Source organism: Mytilus trossulus, chromosome 4 (genome assembly GCF_036588685.1).
Source record: "Mytilus trossulus isolate FHL-02 chromosome 4, PNRI_Mtr1.1.1.hap1, whole genome shotgun sequence".
NCBI lineage: Eukaryota > Metazoa > Mollusca > Bivalvia > Mytilida > Mytilidae > Mytilus > Mytilus trossulus.
The window spans coordinates 6,323,836-6,340,678 of record NC_086376.1 but is presented as its reverse complement, the minus strand read 5'-3'; the positions used below and the strand labels follow the sequence as shown (position 1 = coordinate 6,340,678).

General features: G+C 32.0%; 1 protein-coding gene across 1 annotated transcript in view; it reads left to right on the top strand.

The window, feature by feature from the left end:
• Nucleotides 1–16,843, top strand: part of LOC134714556 (WD repeat-containing protein 11-like) — a 52,063-nt gene that overhangs the window by 8,846 nt on the left and 26,374 nt on the right. Inside the window, exons 10-16 of the mRNA XM_063575904.1 lie at nt 457–638; nt 1,110–1,362; nt 1,843–1,927; nt 3,682–3,788; nt 4,356–4,428; nt 5,054–5,308; nt 5,853–5,964. Coding sequence (XP_063431974.1) covers nt 457–638; nt 1,110–1,362; nt 1,843–1,927; nt 3,682–3,788; nt 4,356–4,428; nt 5,054–5,308; nt 5,853–5,964 — 1,067 coding nt within the window. The remainder of the gene's footprint in view (nt 1–456; nt 639–1,109; nt 1,363–1,842; nt 1,928–3,681; nt 3,789–4,355; nt 4,429–5,053; nt 5,309–5,852; nt 5,965–16,843) is intronic.

The following is a 16,843-nucleotide window of genomic DNA, read 5'->3' as shown; positions in this document are numbered from 1 at the left end:
TGATGTTGCTTATTATAATGTTCTTACTCTATGAAACTGAGAATGACCATTTTCATTGAAGTAGCTAGAGATTGAAAATAATCTCACAAAAAGATCATAGATAAAATAACTATAATTTCAGATAAACGTTATATATATTTGTGCATGGTGTACAAGTAAAGTTCAAGGCTTATTTTATTTGATTAAATGAAAATCTAGATTGATGTTTTCTATAACAGATGACTCGCCTCCTCCAATGTCGATGGATATGATGTATGACATGAGATGTCAGTCAGACTCGATGAGAGTGACAAGAAACAGTAAAGTTTGTTGTATAACATGTTATTTTCTGTTACAGATGACTCGCCTCCTCCAATGTCGATGGATATGATGTATGACGTGAGATGTCAGTCAGACTCGATGAGAGTGACAAGAAACAGTAAAGTTTGTTGTATTACATGTTGTTTTCTGTTACAGATGACTCGCCTCCTCCAATGTCGATGGATATGATGTATGACGTGAGATGTCAGTCAGACTCAATGAGAGTGACAAGAAACAGTAAAGTTTGTTGTATTACATGTTGTCCAGTATCAGAGAAGACAATAACCTTGTCAGTGACAGATGGTAGAATGATTTTCTGGGAAATATTGTTGGCACAGGTAAAAGTTAAAAAAATTTCTAGGAAACCATGTTACAGCATGTTCCCCTTGTGGTGCAGACTGTTGAATTGGTGGTTAAACAAAATGCCATCAGATATTTGTCGTGGGGACAAAACAAAAAATGCAAAAGTTTAAATTTTCATTGGTACAGTAAAACAATATTTAAATGACAAATTGTCAGATTAATATCCCATTCTTAATGAAGCCTAACATACTTACAGTATAATTTTGCTTTATTGTCATGGACAGAAAAGAAATGTTGGATAAACATGGATGAGACCTCAACAAACCAACACAAATCACAGAAAAAAACAGATGTTTGAAAGTAAACATATAGAAAAATGTCCATCCTTTAGTCCTTTATGTAAGATGTAAATTGATTCTTGTCTCAGCAAGTTTTGAATGTCACTAAATATAAAATATTTTTAAGATTGAATATCAACTCCTTTAAAATGATTCCATATTTTACAGAATCCATTAGTGATTTCCACACCAAAAGGTGTCAGCACAAAATTAGATTTTCCTGTAATTAGTGACATTCCAGCGCCAAAGTCAGTATTGAGTAGTATGATTGGCCATCATAGCATTCCAATAGGTCATGGTCATCTGAAGTTTGTTATGACTGGGTTACTGTCTGGTGTAGCACCTGCGGTAACAGTCATTAGAATGTGTCCCCCTATGACAACAAAGAACTATCATATCTACAACCCACTCTTGGCTCTTGGTAAGTACAATATTATAATCTTTTAATGAATGTTCTGTTCAGATGTCTAATTATATTAGGGTGGAAGGTAAAGCAGTCATCTTGGATCACAAACAATTTTAACCTATTGATCTAGATTATTATAACATTTTTGCTCATAAAACCTTATTGAATATGCCAATTTGCTTAGAAATAATGTGATGTGGTATGATTACCATTGAGACAACTATCCACCAGAGTGCAAAAGAAAAAGATAAAAAAAATCTAAGGGTCACTGAATGGCCTGCAACCATGCAGAAATGCCATGACAGAATGTCACCAAACTTTTACAGACAATTCTATAGAACATAAAATTGTGCAACAGCTATTTATTTATCTGTGTTGTTAGGATTCTGTACACCAAAATATAGACTTTGCCATTCCTGATTGTACTATTTGGAGATGGCAAGAAGACACACACTTTTTTTTACTGACTTTAATCTAAATTGTTCTATTTTACAGGTAATAATAATGGTATAATTCAGATTCTAAATATATCATCTGGAGAAATAGAAAAAGAATACAGTGTACACACAACTACAGTAAGGTAAATGGCTGATGAAAAGTTTCTCCATTTTAAATTTGAAGTTATAAGTTTTATATTTGCTAGAAATGTCCTATTTTGTTTGCCTTTAAATGCAGCTTAGGGGTAGACATTTTTATTTAAAAGAAAATGCGAAAATTAAGAAATTCCTTTTTTGTACTCAAAGAGGAGAAATCTTCGGTACAGAAAAATGAAACTATATATTGCTTATGTACAAAAAAGAGGTGAAATCCTCAGTACAATGTTCAATAATTTGATATTCTTTTAAATTCAAAGATTTTGACAATTGGTACCACATTTTACTGATAAGATAATATTGTTGTTTAAACATTGAACACATAGTAATATTTTGGGGACAAAATACATTCTGAGAGGGGGGCAGTGTTGTGATCGTATTTCGGTACGTGATCGTTGTCTGGTATTAAGATAAACTGCGATGTTTTGTAGTATAAAATTCAGAGATCATGTAGTTTAATCAATTTAAAACTATATATTTGATGTGATCACATTGGACTTTATTAGTTAATATCATTGCTTAAACCTGAGAATGTTTAATTAATTAGAAATGCTTACTTTTACTAAAATCCCCAAAGTTCGTTACAAGTTTTCATGTACGAGTTATCCTTTCTTGTATAGTAAATAGTTCAAACTAGGATCATTTCAGGAATAACCCGGTTAAATGTGTGTTCATTGTTGATTGAATATTGTATATATTGTGTGATAAATGATATGAATTGATTACCTTAGTCTTTGTATTATTTTAGTTACTTTTATGTTTCTATTGAGAAATTCCGCGAGTCATTGGGTTTTACGGGAAAAGGGACGTGTTTTGACGTCAGCCGGGTTTTGGGAAAACAAACTCGGTAAGCTTAATTTTAAATGCCCAGCTGAACGGATGTTTTTCATAAAGCAAGCTTCATTCTAAATTGGGGATTGATTTAGATCTAGTATTTAATTATCGGAACATTATTTAAAAGTATGTATTTGAATTTTATGTACAGATTACCAGTATTTATTTCGTCATAAAACGGTGAAATCCGTGACTGATATTTCCTGGATTCTGATTCAATGTTATTTTAAACTAGGGGGTTTCCACATTTATATTTGGCAATCTATTGATATTCTATTGATATTTATTACTATTTAAGCGTACTTAACGCAGATTATTTGATTATTTAACTATTATATTGAGATTGATTGTGATATTCTATGTTTTCATGAAGTCTGAAGAAATAATAACGTTTTAGAAAATTGAAGTACGTTCTTGACTTTTTATTGCATTTTGAATAGTTTTGACAAACCGCTCGCAAAACGCATACATTCAAAATAAATATTTATTTTATTGTTTTATTTTGCCTAAAATGCATTTATAAAGTTAGTTACAAGTGAAACATAATCTTGATAATTTTACTTAAAAAGCAGCTACATGCAAAAAAAGTACTCAATAATGAGTTTGTTAACAGTCTACCCCATCAGAAGATAATAAAGTAGACTTATGTAGGATTATAAGAAAAACAAAAACAAGTATTTTTGCACAGATAAATAATATAGAATAAAAAAAGAAAAAGAAAACTGGGTTCAGTAGTGCTACTTTTTTCAAGGTTACAACTTTGAATATACTACATTGTACTAGACAAAGTAATCATGAAGTATAACCAGTTGTTAACCAATTAATAATCATCTGAAACCTTTAAACCGAATACACAAACTTTTGTATGAAATGAAATTAAAGTATTTTTTATATTTGTGTATTTTAGAGGTATAGAGTGGTGTAGTTTACAGAGCTTTATGTCCTTTTCCTACCCTAATCCAGGACCAACTGGACAAGTGAAAAATGAAATAGTATTTGTTGATGTATCTTCTGGTAAGTAATAATGGGTACTTGTACATTTTTGCTGCATACTGATTATTTTTTTGACATTTGTTGTAACTGAATTGACTAGAATTTTCAGTTCAACAGAGATCAACTTTCAATTTGGATGGCTCTACTTTCACTGTCTTGAGCTATGTCCCTTTATAAATAAAAAAAAAATTGCTTAATTGACATTTCTGCACTCATACTTTACTTTGCCACAATGGAATGATTTGAAATTTACGCACAATGCTAATAACTTTTGCTACCAAACACAGTTTAAGTTTTAATGTTGATGGTGTTTATTTTACCACTCTTGCGTTATGCCTTTTATGGTTTCAAAGAAAATACATTGATTCTTGCATTTTTAAACAGGGACATTTGTATCCCATTGACACATTATCTTTCATTCTGTCCTCCTTCAAAGTAGGTTAAGAAAGGAAACAACTTTATCAGGTAAAAAGGGAACAGGTAGAAATTTCTAAATAACATCAGGAACAACAAACAAAGTCATTAAATGAATTTAAATTTGAAAATGAATAATTCCAAATAAAGATAATAATGTTATATTTTTTATAGGTAAAATTACCCATGTCAGACCCAACAGAGACCATGAATCTCCTATAGAAATATTGAGAGTGTCTTATTCAAGGTAAAGTTAAACTTTACAAGATTGTTGTTCATCATAAAGAGATTTTTAGAAGAAAGTTACCTTAAAAACTTTTATGTTTAAAACTGTAATATTTTTTCTGTCTAAGAAGAAATAACATAAAAAATTTGGTGCACACTGAATAACGTGCTTAGCAGGTTATATAACAGTGTGCACCACATTTTTTATGTTATTTCCAATAGACAGAAAAAATATTACAGTCATTTCTCATAATTTAATTCTAAATTTCATTTTAAATCATAGAAAACCATAAAAAACATTGATGACGGTACGGTCACATGACTAAATTATGTCTATGGGCTCATAACAAAATAACGTCAGCCAATCAGAAGAAGTGTTACATCCAAAATTAAATTATAACAAAATAACTTAAAATAAACCCTGTTGGAAAATTAAACAGCTTCCTGTATTTTTAAATAAAATCTGGATTAGTTATCACCAATCTCTGTTATAAGCTTTTTTTCAAATGAAATTGAATTTTTTAAATGGTCTATTTGTTTCACAGGAATATAAATTGTTAAAAATAGTGTATCATGTTTATGTGTATCTGTTCCCAGTTTGTGTTTACTGCTCTTTATATGCCTACATGTATGTATTTACTTAACAGGAACTATTTCGTGATTGGATTTAAAGATAAACCAACAGAACTATGGGATGTCAAGACATTAACAATGCTACGAGAGACAGGTAAAAGTCTGCCAATACCAACTGCAATAGAGTGGTCGCCATCATTTGGTGGGAAAACTTCCAAGAAGAAACATAGTCATTTGTTAGCCCTAAGTCACACACCAGAAAGTGATGAAAATAGTTCAGCAGTCACTATGTCACAGAGTACAACTTCTACAATCGAATCCATGGAAAGGTAGAGTATTTTGCTTAAGTACCATTATGTCATTATGATTGTAATATATAGTATATTGTGGATTCAGTATTATTTGTTGTATACTGCAGCTTCAGTATTATTCATTTGATACTAATTTAATGTGCTTTGCGTGGGTACAGGTGAACTTCAAATTCATATGTTCCAGGAATTACACATTTTTAAAAGGTTTTGTTTGCAGAGATTGGCAAAACCACGAAATCAATTACCTACGAAAATGCTGGTTTTTCTCATTCCGGGAATTAAATGAATCCACAATACCAGTTTTTGTTGGATTTCATGGGTGTCCAGGAACCAAGAATTTAACTAAGTACATATTTTGTATAGTCTTGTATGCAAGTAAGTAGTTAAAGAAAAATATCTGTCTGAGAAGAGCTCTAGACAAGTATAGTTAGGGCATACTTTATTCATATTCAACCATTTTTATGTCTAAGACAGTTTTGTCTATTTTTCAGGCATTACAATTTTTTTTCTTTCTTTCTATCTCCTATTTAAAATACTAGGAATATTCCTTTTCTAATTTCAGCAAGTCCCCAACACAGAGAGAACATTTAGTGTATTCAGATATGGACGGAAGTCTGTACCATTTCATTATAGAAAACAACACATTTGTAGATGCTTCTAAAATTCCACCAGAGGTAAGGGACATTTATTGTTTCTTAATCTTATTTAAATGCAATTTTAAACTAACTTTCAGTGTTTTTCTGCAGCAAAATTACAATTGATTCCTACTCTGTTAAATTTGTATATGCCCCACTTATTATGTTCATGTTTTAGGTCTTGTGGCTTCCAGGTTCTCCAAGGCTCAGTGTTGAAGGCCGTACCTTGACCTATAATGGTTTACTTTTAAAATTGTGACTTGGATGGAGAGTTGTCTCATTGGCACTCATACCACAACTTCCTATATCTATCTTAGCTTTTCATGTTTTCAACTTTATAACAAAAAAAATGTTAATAGACTGTGCCACACTCGACTGTCACCATTATTGTGGCATAAAAAAAGAAGACTGTCAGATGAAGAAACAAAGAAAGAAAGTAATATTTTGCAGAAAACCTGAATAGAACTTTTATACAAGATGTGATAAGATTGCCAATTAGACAATTTCAATGAGGCTAGAGACCCAATGACGAAGTGGTTCTATGTTAGGCTAAATATAATTTTATGTATTCAATCATTTAATCTCTTGTGGTATACTTATATCTTATTTGTTATTTTTGATAATACAAATATTTTGCAAACAGTCTTTTTTTAGAATTTTTAAGTGTTTATCATTTTGAGGGAAGAAACTTTTGTACATGTATACTCCATGAAGTAGTAGAAACAATATTAAGTGAATGTTTACCTTGAAAACTTCTGTTTTGTAATAGCTTGTGAACTTTGACATAAGTATCACAATATATGATATGAATGATAAAGAATATGAATTCCATTTTAAGAACTTGAATTTCAGGTTTTCATAGGGTATGAGTCTTTTTTGTGTAATAGTGTGTGTTTTATTTGGTTCATAATGTTGTGAAACCATGGATTTGCAGTGCCTGATTGCCTGTTAGACAATCTTTTATTCTTTCTTACATATATATAAACAAAGTCAGCAATGAATTAAAGTAAAAGAATTTTATTGTTATTGCAATACATGTATATAAATAAATAAACCAGAACTTTGACAATTTGAGGTTTTGTAAAAAAAAAAAATATGTGAAGATACACATTCTTAAACTTGTGCTGTCTATTCAGAGCCTAGAGGGTACAAAAATTTCAGAAAAATTTTGACCATTTTTTTGTTCATTAGATTTTTTATTTATTACACTATGAATTGAACATGGTACAAAAATCAACCAAAAATATTGATTCTTATTGGCCCCAGATGACTTTTAAAATGTTTATATTATTGAAAAAAGCTCCAAATTATATCTCCCTTTGGTGCAGAAATGCCATTTTTTTTGCATTAAAATTGAAATATCTTTTTTAACTCATTGGTATCCTATTTTTAGCTCACCTGGCCCAAAGTCCATCCCTCGTCCCTTGTCTTCATCGTTTTCATCTGTTTAATTTTACAAAAATCTTCTACTCTGAAACTACTGGACCAAATTAAACCAAACTTGGCTACAATCATCATTAGGGTATCTAGTTTTAAAAATGTCACCGATGACTTGGCCAACCAACCAAGATGGCCACCATGGCTAAAAATAAAACATAGGGGTAAAATGCAGTTTTTGGCCCATATCTCAAAAACCAAAGCATTTCAAGCAAATTAGACAGGGGTAAAATTGTTAATCAGGTCAAGATCTATCTGCCCTGAAAATTTCAGATGAATCAGACAACCCATTGTTAGGTTGCTGCCCCTGAATTGATAATTTTAAGGAAATTTTGCCGTTTTTGGTTATTATCTTGAATATTATTATAGATAGAGATGAACTGTAAACAGCAATAATGTACAGCAAAGTAAGACCTAAAAATAAGTCAACATGACCAAAATGACCCTCTAAGGATTTATTTCCCTTTATAGTCAATTTTTAACAATTTTCATAAAATTTGTAAATTTTTACTAACTTTTTCCACTGTAACTACTTGGCCAAATTTATTATAGATAGAGATAATTGTAAGCAGCAAAAATTTCAGTAAAGTAAGATCTGCAAACACATCACCATCACCAAAACACAATTTTGTCATGAATCCATCTGTGTCCTTTGTTTAATATTCACATAGACCAAGGTGAGCGACACAGGCTCGTTAGAGCCTCTATTTTTAGCTCACCTGGCCCGAAGGGCCAAGTGAGCTTTTCTCATCACTTGGTGTCCGGCGTCCGTCGTTGTCGTCCGTCGTCGTCCTGCGTTAACTTTTACAAAAATCTTCTCCTCTGAAACTACTAAGCCAAATTTAACCAAACTTGGCCACAATCATCATTGGGGTATCTAGTTTAAAAATTGTGTCCGGTGACCCCGCCAACTGACCAAGATGGCCGCCATGGCTATAAATAGAACATAGGGGTAAAATGCAGTTTTTGGCTTATAACTCAAAAACCAAAGCATTTAGGGCAAATCTGACATGGGGTAATATTGTTAATCAGGTAAAGATCTATCTGCCCTGAAATTTTCAGATGAATCTGACATTCCGTTGTTAGGTTGCTGCCCCTGAATTGGTAATTTTAAGGAAATTTTGTTGTTTTTGGTTATTATCTTGAATATTATTTTAGATAGAGATAAACTGTAAAAAGCAATAATGTTCAGCAAAGTAAGATCTACAAATAAGTCAACATGACCAAAATGATCAGTTGACCACTTTAGGAGTTATTGCCCTTTATAGTCAATTTTTAACCATTTTTCGTAAATCTTAGTAATCTTTTAGAAAAATCTTCTCCTCTGAAACTGCTGGGCCAAATTATTTGAAACTTGGCCACAATCATCATTGGGGTATCTAGTTTAAAAATTGTGTCCGGTGACCCCGCCAACTAAGCAAGATGACCGCCATGGCTATAAATAGAACATAGGGGTAAAATGCCGTTTTTGGCTTATAACTCAAAAACCAAAGCATTTAGAGCAAATCTGACATGAGAAAAATTTGTTATTCAGGCTAAGATCTATCTGCCCTGAAATTTTCAGATGAATTGGACAACCTGTTTTTGGGTTGTGGCCCCTGAATTGGTAATTTTAAGGAAATTTTGCTGTTTTTGGTTATTATATTGAATATTATTATAGATATAGGTAAACTGTAAACAGCAATAATGTTCAGCAAGGTCAGATTTACAAATAAGTCAACATGACCAAAATGGTCAGTTGACCTCTTAAGGAGTTATTGCCCTTTAAAGTCAATTTTTAACCATTTTTCGTAAATTTTATATATCTTTTACTAAAATCTTCTTCTCTGAAACTGCTGTGCCAAATTGATCCAAACTTGGCCGCAATCATCTTTGGGGTTTCTTGTTTAAAAAATGTGTCCGGTGACCTGGCCATCAAACCAAGATGGCCGCCACGGCTAAAAATAGAACATAGGGGTAAAATGCAGTTTTTGGCTTATAACTCAAAAACCAAATAATTTAGAGAAAATCTGACATGAAGTAAAATTGTTAATCAGGTCAAGATCTATCTGCCCTGAAATTTTCAGATGAATTGGACAACCTGTTTTTGGGTTGCGGCCCCTGAATTGGTAATTTTAAGGAAATTTTGCTGTTTTTGGTTATTATATTGAATATTATTATAGGTAAACTGTAAACAGTAATAATGTTCAGCAAAGTAAGATCTACAAATAAGTCAACTTGAACGAAATGGTCAATTGACCCCTGTAGGAGTTATTGACCTTTGTAGTCAATTTTCAATCTGCTTCCTTTGTTTAATATTCACATAGACCAAGGTGAGCGACACAGGCTCTTTAGAGCCTTTAGTTATAATTAATTTCAATTAAGCTGTATTTTAACAAAACAATTGTAAATTTAAGTTTTATTTGAATTTAGTTCTTCTTTTTTTCCCCAATATTACCTATATTTCTCCTATTAGTTTAACAGAAAAAAAGTACCTTAAAAAATGCATGCTTTATTTGGAGGCTTATTGTGAGCTTAAACGAACTGTGACCTCATTTTTTATTTCATTTTTCTATTAAGTATTCCTATATTTAAAAAACAATCAACCTACATCCGTGAAACTACTAAAGGAATGAACGTAATATCTTTTCTGTCTGAAGAAATATCATAAAAAATGTTGGGCACACAGAATAACCTGTGGGTTATTTAAAAGTGTGCACCACACTGTTTAAGTTATTTATAAAAAAGACAGAACAAATATTACAGTTATTTCCTAGATCTATATAACAGCTTAAAATGATTCATTAAATGTTGACGAAGAAGAACGTTCTCACAGTTTTTGGACTTTATCAGAACAACTGAACACATCCAAGTTGAACCATACCTTAGGGATTGCAATTTTAGATTAATTAAGCAAATGGCTTTAATTTATAAAAATAATCTTATTTTGTAACAGTCAGTGTATAATTACTACTTTGTGTAGTTTTGCTTTTACAGTTTTACTGTGTGAATGCCAAGCAATCCATAGTTGACCACTGGTATCTAGATCCTCAACGGGATTCAAACTTACACCTTTGATACACTACAGCACCAATTGCTTAGCCCCTCTAGTATTTTTAGTCTATATACTTCTAATGCATAAGTGACTATTTAAATTATGTTTTTGCAATTCATTCTCCTACCAAATGACTTCATATGATTCTTATCAATTTTTAAACATATACATTTTGTATTGCAAATATTTTTGTAGTGTGTGATTTACATGAGATAATATATGGTTCCTATAAAAGATATATATTGTTTTTTTTTAGTAATACCTTATAACAGAAAATCTTTTATTTGATGTGAAATCGAATATGCATGTGATATAATTGATCCTTTGAATAAACTTAAAGTTTATCTAAAACTTTGTTTTATCTGTACAAATATTGATTCATTTTTTGATAAATTAAAACTAAAAAGGTATTTATATACAATAATGAAAACATATGGTCCTAAATTCTGTCGTTACTATGTACTTGTATTTTGGTATTGGAATTTGAATATGTTCATGCTTTTCTCTCACTGTTTATCTGACACATCTGTATACTTTATCCATTGCATGAGTGCTGATTGATATTTCAGTATGGGAGAAGACAATTGATTTATTATTTGTAATTGGCTTTAAATAAGCCTACAGTATAGTAACTGAAAGTACTTTTATAATGATGCTTTGTTATTCTTCTCCTTTTGTTATGTATTTTGTATGCTTCATGTTTATCTGATGAGTGATGATGCTGATTAAGTTAATATGAAAATTCAGCATGAGAACATGTTTATTTTATATGAATATTAACCCTGTTTAGTACTAGACTGACACAATAAGCAGGATTTTAACATGTTCAATGGTAACAGTCCTCAGGTAGACGGTTACCTTACCTTACCTTAGACCTTCTGAATCAGAGCTGACCTGTCTTTGCTCATATTCCTTAATGCCTCTTGCTTAGCAGAGAAGCAGGAAACACCAATTATAAAGTCTTTGGTTTAACCCAACTGGGTTCAAACCCACAACCTCCCAAACTTAAGGCCAACACACTTCCACAAGACCACCTAACTAGGCATTCTGTATCTGATGAGCAAATCCAGTTCCAACTTATTTTTACAGTTTGTTCTTATGGTGAGCTGTTACACCACTGTCCCAGGTTAAGGGAGAGTTTACACTCACAAACATGTTTAATCCTCTCACAATGTTCATGTCCCAATTCAATAGTCTGTAATACAATTATGTTAATAGTTGTCTCTGAATTACAGGTATCTGACTTGGTGTGACAGGATTAAACGTGTTCAAGAGGGGCACAACCCTCCCCTAAACCTTAAACGTTGGTGTAATAGCACAAAACAAGAACAACCTATAGAGAATTATAGCCAGTTAAGTATTGTGTGACCTTAACAGTTTGAATCTGTTGATTTATTAGCTTGAAGATTACACATTTTGTCATGTATGGACTTTTTATTGCTGTCTATAGAATGGGGATTCACATCTTGTTAAATGCTATGTGGTGATCTATAATTGTTAGCATCCATGTTTTATTGACTTATGTGGATAGTTTATCTCTTTGGAAATTATACCTCATCATCTTATTGGATATAAAAAAATGCAATCAAATCCTTAATGATACTTACTTGATACCTATATATTACTACCTTTGATAAAGCAAAAAAGTGCAGTGCAGGGATCAAGTAATAATATTAAGAGCTGCACAGAGTGATATAGACAGTGGGGCGACCGATAACAAGTAGTTATGTAGTCACTAGCCAGTCAACACTGAGGTTATGAGTTTGAACTCTGCTTGTGCACTTGATTTAAAACTTAATTGACTAGAATTGTCAGTTTTCCCATCGAAGGTCATGGTTTTCTGCAGGCACTCCAGCTTCCTCCACCAATAAAAACTGGCTGCCACAAAATATACTATATGCAGTTCTTGAAAGTGGGGTCAAAACATCAAAAATCAAAACAAATCCAGTCAACGTCATACAATTTATTGATGATATGCAATACTCAAATATTCAAGTTACAATATGATGTGTATTTGAATAACCATACTTGTTAAAAAAAAAAAATTAAAAGAAATGTATTGAATATGAATCTGATATAAAAACATGAAAATAAAACATGACAAATTTACAAACAGGAACTAAGAAAAGTGTAAAATCAAACTCATATTTATAATTTATCTAGTTACTTTTATTTTGTATATACAATTTTATAGTTTTATTTTTAAACTGTAAATAGATAGACAGGAAGATGATGTATGAGTGCCAATGAGACAGCTCTCCATTCAAGTCACAATTTATAAAAGTAAACCATTATAGGTCAAGGTACAACCTTCAACATGGACCCTTGGCTCACATTAAACAGCAAGCTATAAAGGGCCCCAAAAATTACTACTTGTAGTGTAAAACCATTCAAACGGGAAAACCTGCGGCTTAATCTGTATAAAAAAACAAGAAATGGAAATTTGTATGAACTACATAACAGACAACAACTACTGTACATCAGATTCCTGACTTAGGACAGGTGCAAACATTTGCAGCGAGATTAAAAGTTTTAATGGTACCAAACCTTCTCCCTTTTTCTGAAACAATAGTATTACATCACAACATAGAAAGACACACTATAAAATATCAATTGGAAGGCTCAACTCAATAAAAAAAATGCAAACTAACACACACAGAACGAATAAATTTGATCTGTGATACCTGAATGCAAAAATATATAAAAAATAAAAGAAATACATTATTATAAGGTCAAAAGTAAATAAACAGGTTTAAACAAAGTTAAAGTATGATACCACAGTGAAATGTTAAACAATTTTTAGAAAATTAACACTTTTGAAAAAACTTGTGTCATATTATCATGATTATACACAGGTAAATGAAAATTAATTAGACTTTTCATTTCTTACAATTGCTTTGATTTTTATGCCCTACCTACAATAGTAGGGGGGCATTATGCTTTCTGGTCTGTGCGTCCGTTCCTTCGTCCCGCTTCAGGTTAAAAAAAATTTGTCAAGGTAGTTTTTGATAAAGCTGAAGTCCAATCAACTTGAAACTTAGTAAACTTGTTGCTTATGATATGATCTTTCTAATTTTAAAGCCAAATTAGACTTTTCACCCCAATTTCACGGTCCACTAAACATAGAAAATAAAAGTGGGAGTTTCAGGTTTAAGTTTTTGGTCAAGGTAGTTTTTGATGAAGTAGAAGTCCAATCAACTTGAAACTTTGGAAACTTGTTGCCTATGGTATAATCTTTCTAATTTTAAAGCCAAATTAGACTTTTAACCCCAATTTTAAGGTCCACTAAACATAGAAAATGAAAGTGGGAGTTTCAGGTGAAAGATTTTTTGTATTACTGACTTGAAATATTCGTACCTAATTGTAAATTTTAGACATCTCAATCTTATTCACAATGTTAACAAGGTACTACTTAGGGTTACAGGTTCTAAAAATTAAAACTTTTCAATTATACTATGATTTTTAATAATGAAAGCCAGACTAAAAAAGCCAGACTCATCCGTAATGCTTAAATATAAAAAGGCCAAGTTAAGTAAAATGTTGAAGAGCATTTAGGTTATGCAAAATATACCTTTGTAAGAAATATTTTTATACAACCGCAAAACAAATTTTAGCTATCATATTGTTGTCTGCTCGTCATCCGAAGACTCATTTAGAGTCAGGACAATAACTTTAGTTTAAGTGAATGGTTCTCTTTATTTTTTTAGGCATTTAAGCTGCCTTATGCGAGCACCCTAGATTTGTGTTCTACCCAGAAATGCTGAAATATGTGCCATTGTTATTATCTAGCTGGATGTTATGTTATTTATAACTATTTGAACAGTTTTTTCATACTTTTAATTCTTGATTACGGTACAAAAAATATGATCAGAAAAAACTTAAATGATCGTCAATTTATCCAAAAGTTTTGAAGTTGCACATAGGAAGTAGGGCACATTAGGAATCTTTATGTAGTTTATTATCCCCTGAGATTTTGGCTAAGCTGTCAAAGAACAAATGCATGAAATGTTTAATCGCCGAAAATCTCTGGAAGCAGAAGCGGATATGGGTAATTCTGGGTTTTGACGATCTTTGAACTTCATAAAAATTCAGACAGATGACAAAATACATCTTTGCATGGTAAATAAATATAAACACTAGAATTGAAAACCAAAAGATATATGTAAAAGAATGAAAAAAACAGAAAATATTTTGTACTGAAACTCAAAATTACTTTTTGACAAATTTTAATGTCAAAATCCAATACAATGTGAGTCTTTGTAACAGCTGGGAATAGTATATCTAAACAATATATATGGTCCTAGTGACAGTATAAATTTTCTTTATCAGTTATAAATGTAGGTAAAGCAAGTTAGATGCTTTTAAAGTGTAAACCTATTACTGCAATTTCAATGGTATTTTAAATGGGTCAGTTTAAATAGCTGGAAGTTTCTTATTTTACATAATATAATGCAACTAGATTAAATGATATCTGAATGTAAGCAAATCATATGATATGTATGTGGAGTCCTTTGGGGCACTCTACCCCCTCCTGTTTGATAACTTTGAAACGGATGAGATCCCCACCTCTCAACCATATACATTCATGTATGGGACTATATAACTAATCAAATGAAATATAAATGAACTCCCTAGGGTCACCCACCACCTCCTGCTTTAGAACTTGGAAACAGTCGAGATCCCCACCCCTCAAACATATTTATTCATGTTTGGGAACTTTGAAACAGTCCAGATCCCCACCCCTAAACCATATATATTCATGTATGGGACAATATAACAAATCATATGAAATATAGGGGGAGTTTGTGGGGCCACTCTACCCCTTCCTGTTTGAGAATTTGAAAACGGTTGAGATCCCCACCCATAAACCATATATATTCATGTATTGGACAATATAGCAAATCAAATGAATTATAGGGGGAGTCCCTAGGGTCACTGCACCCTCCTGTTTTAGAACTTGGAAACAGTCGAGATCCTCACCCCTTAACCATATATACTCATGTATGGGACTGAATAACAAATCAAATAAAATATAGAGGAAGTCCCTGCAGTCACCCCACCCCTCCTGTTGTTTGAGAATTTGGAAACAGTTGAGATCCCCACCTTTAAATTAAACCATATATTTTCATGTATGGGACAAAAGAATTAATCAAATGAAATATAGGGAGAGTCCTAAGGGTCACCCTACCCAATCTTGTTTGATAACTTGGAAACAAATGAGATCCTCACCGCTCAACCATATATATTCATGTATTGGACAATATAACAAATCAAATGAAATATAGGGAAAGTCACTAGGGTCCCCACCCCCTCCTGTTTGTTACTTGATAACGGTCGAGATGCAGACCCCTAAACCATATATTTTCATGTATGGGACAATATTAAAAAATCAAATGAAAAATAGGGGTAGTCCCCAGGGTCACTCCACACCCTCTTGTGTGTGTTTTGAGAACCTGTAAAAGAGTAAGATACCAACTCCTAAACCATATTCATTCCTGTTTGTCATTTCAAAAAGATTGAATGACATACAAGGTCAATCTCATAGGCGTCACATATACATATCACTTTGCTAGACCTAACACCTTTCATTTTATTCCAAATTCGACATCATGGACTTGTGTAGGTGAGAGTCATTTACATTTACTATGGACAGGTCAGTCAGACGTCACTATTGAGTCTGTAGTAGTAATCATTTGTCTGATTTGTGTCTCATAACTTTTGTACTGTAGAACACAAACTCAGTTTTATTTCCAGGGAAGCAAGTCCATTCATACTTTTACAAGCTCATACTAAAGTCAACTTGAACTACTAACAGTCAACTAATACGAACAACTATGATAAACAAGAAGAATACAGCAGCGAGGTCTGTAAATAGCTTTACACAAAAACTCTGTGTAAAAAGTCAAGTGCTAAAATATATTGATCTATGGGACGAATTTGCTCCAAACAAAACACTGTTCTGTACACTGTTTGACTTGAATGACCCAAGTGGGGTTCATATCAGCAAATCCGGTACAGAATTGATGGAAAATATTTTTGAGGACTTTATAAATTCAGAGTGTGAAGGTGATTATGAAACCCCGAGTAAAAAACATATTCGAAGTTCTAGTTCCACTCCTGGCTCAAGCGAGAAGCAAGTTACCAAGATGCCCAAATCATATTAACTAACTATTCACAATATATATAGTACATGATTTTTTTATTGTTGCCAAAATCTAAATTGCTATAATGCATCTGTATAATTCAAGTTTGTCAATAACTTTCAAATCAATGCTATTTTTAAACAGTTTGTAAAATTCCTATGTTAATTTTTATTTACATGGACACACGTGGGCTATGTCATGAACTACGACCCTTTAATGTAAAATTGATTAATATTTCAACGAATTGTTGTAACTTGTGTATGTTCACCAACGTTAACTACACGATGAAACTGCAAATATGTTG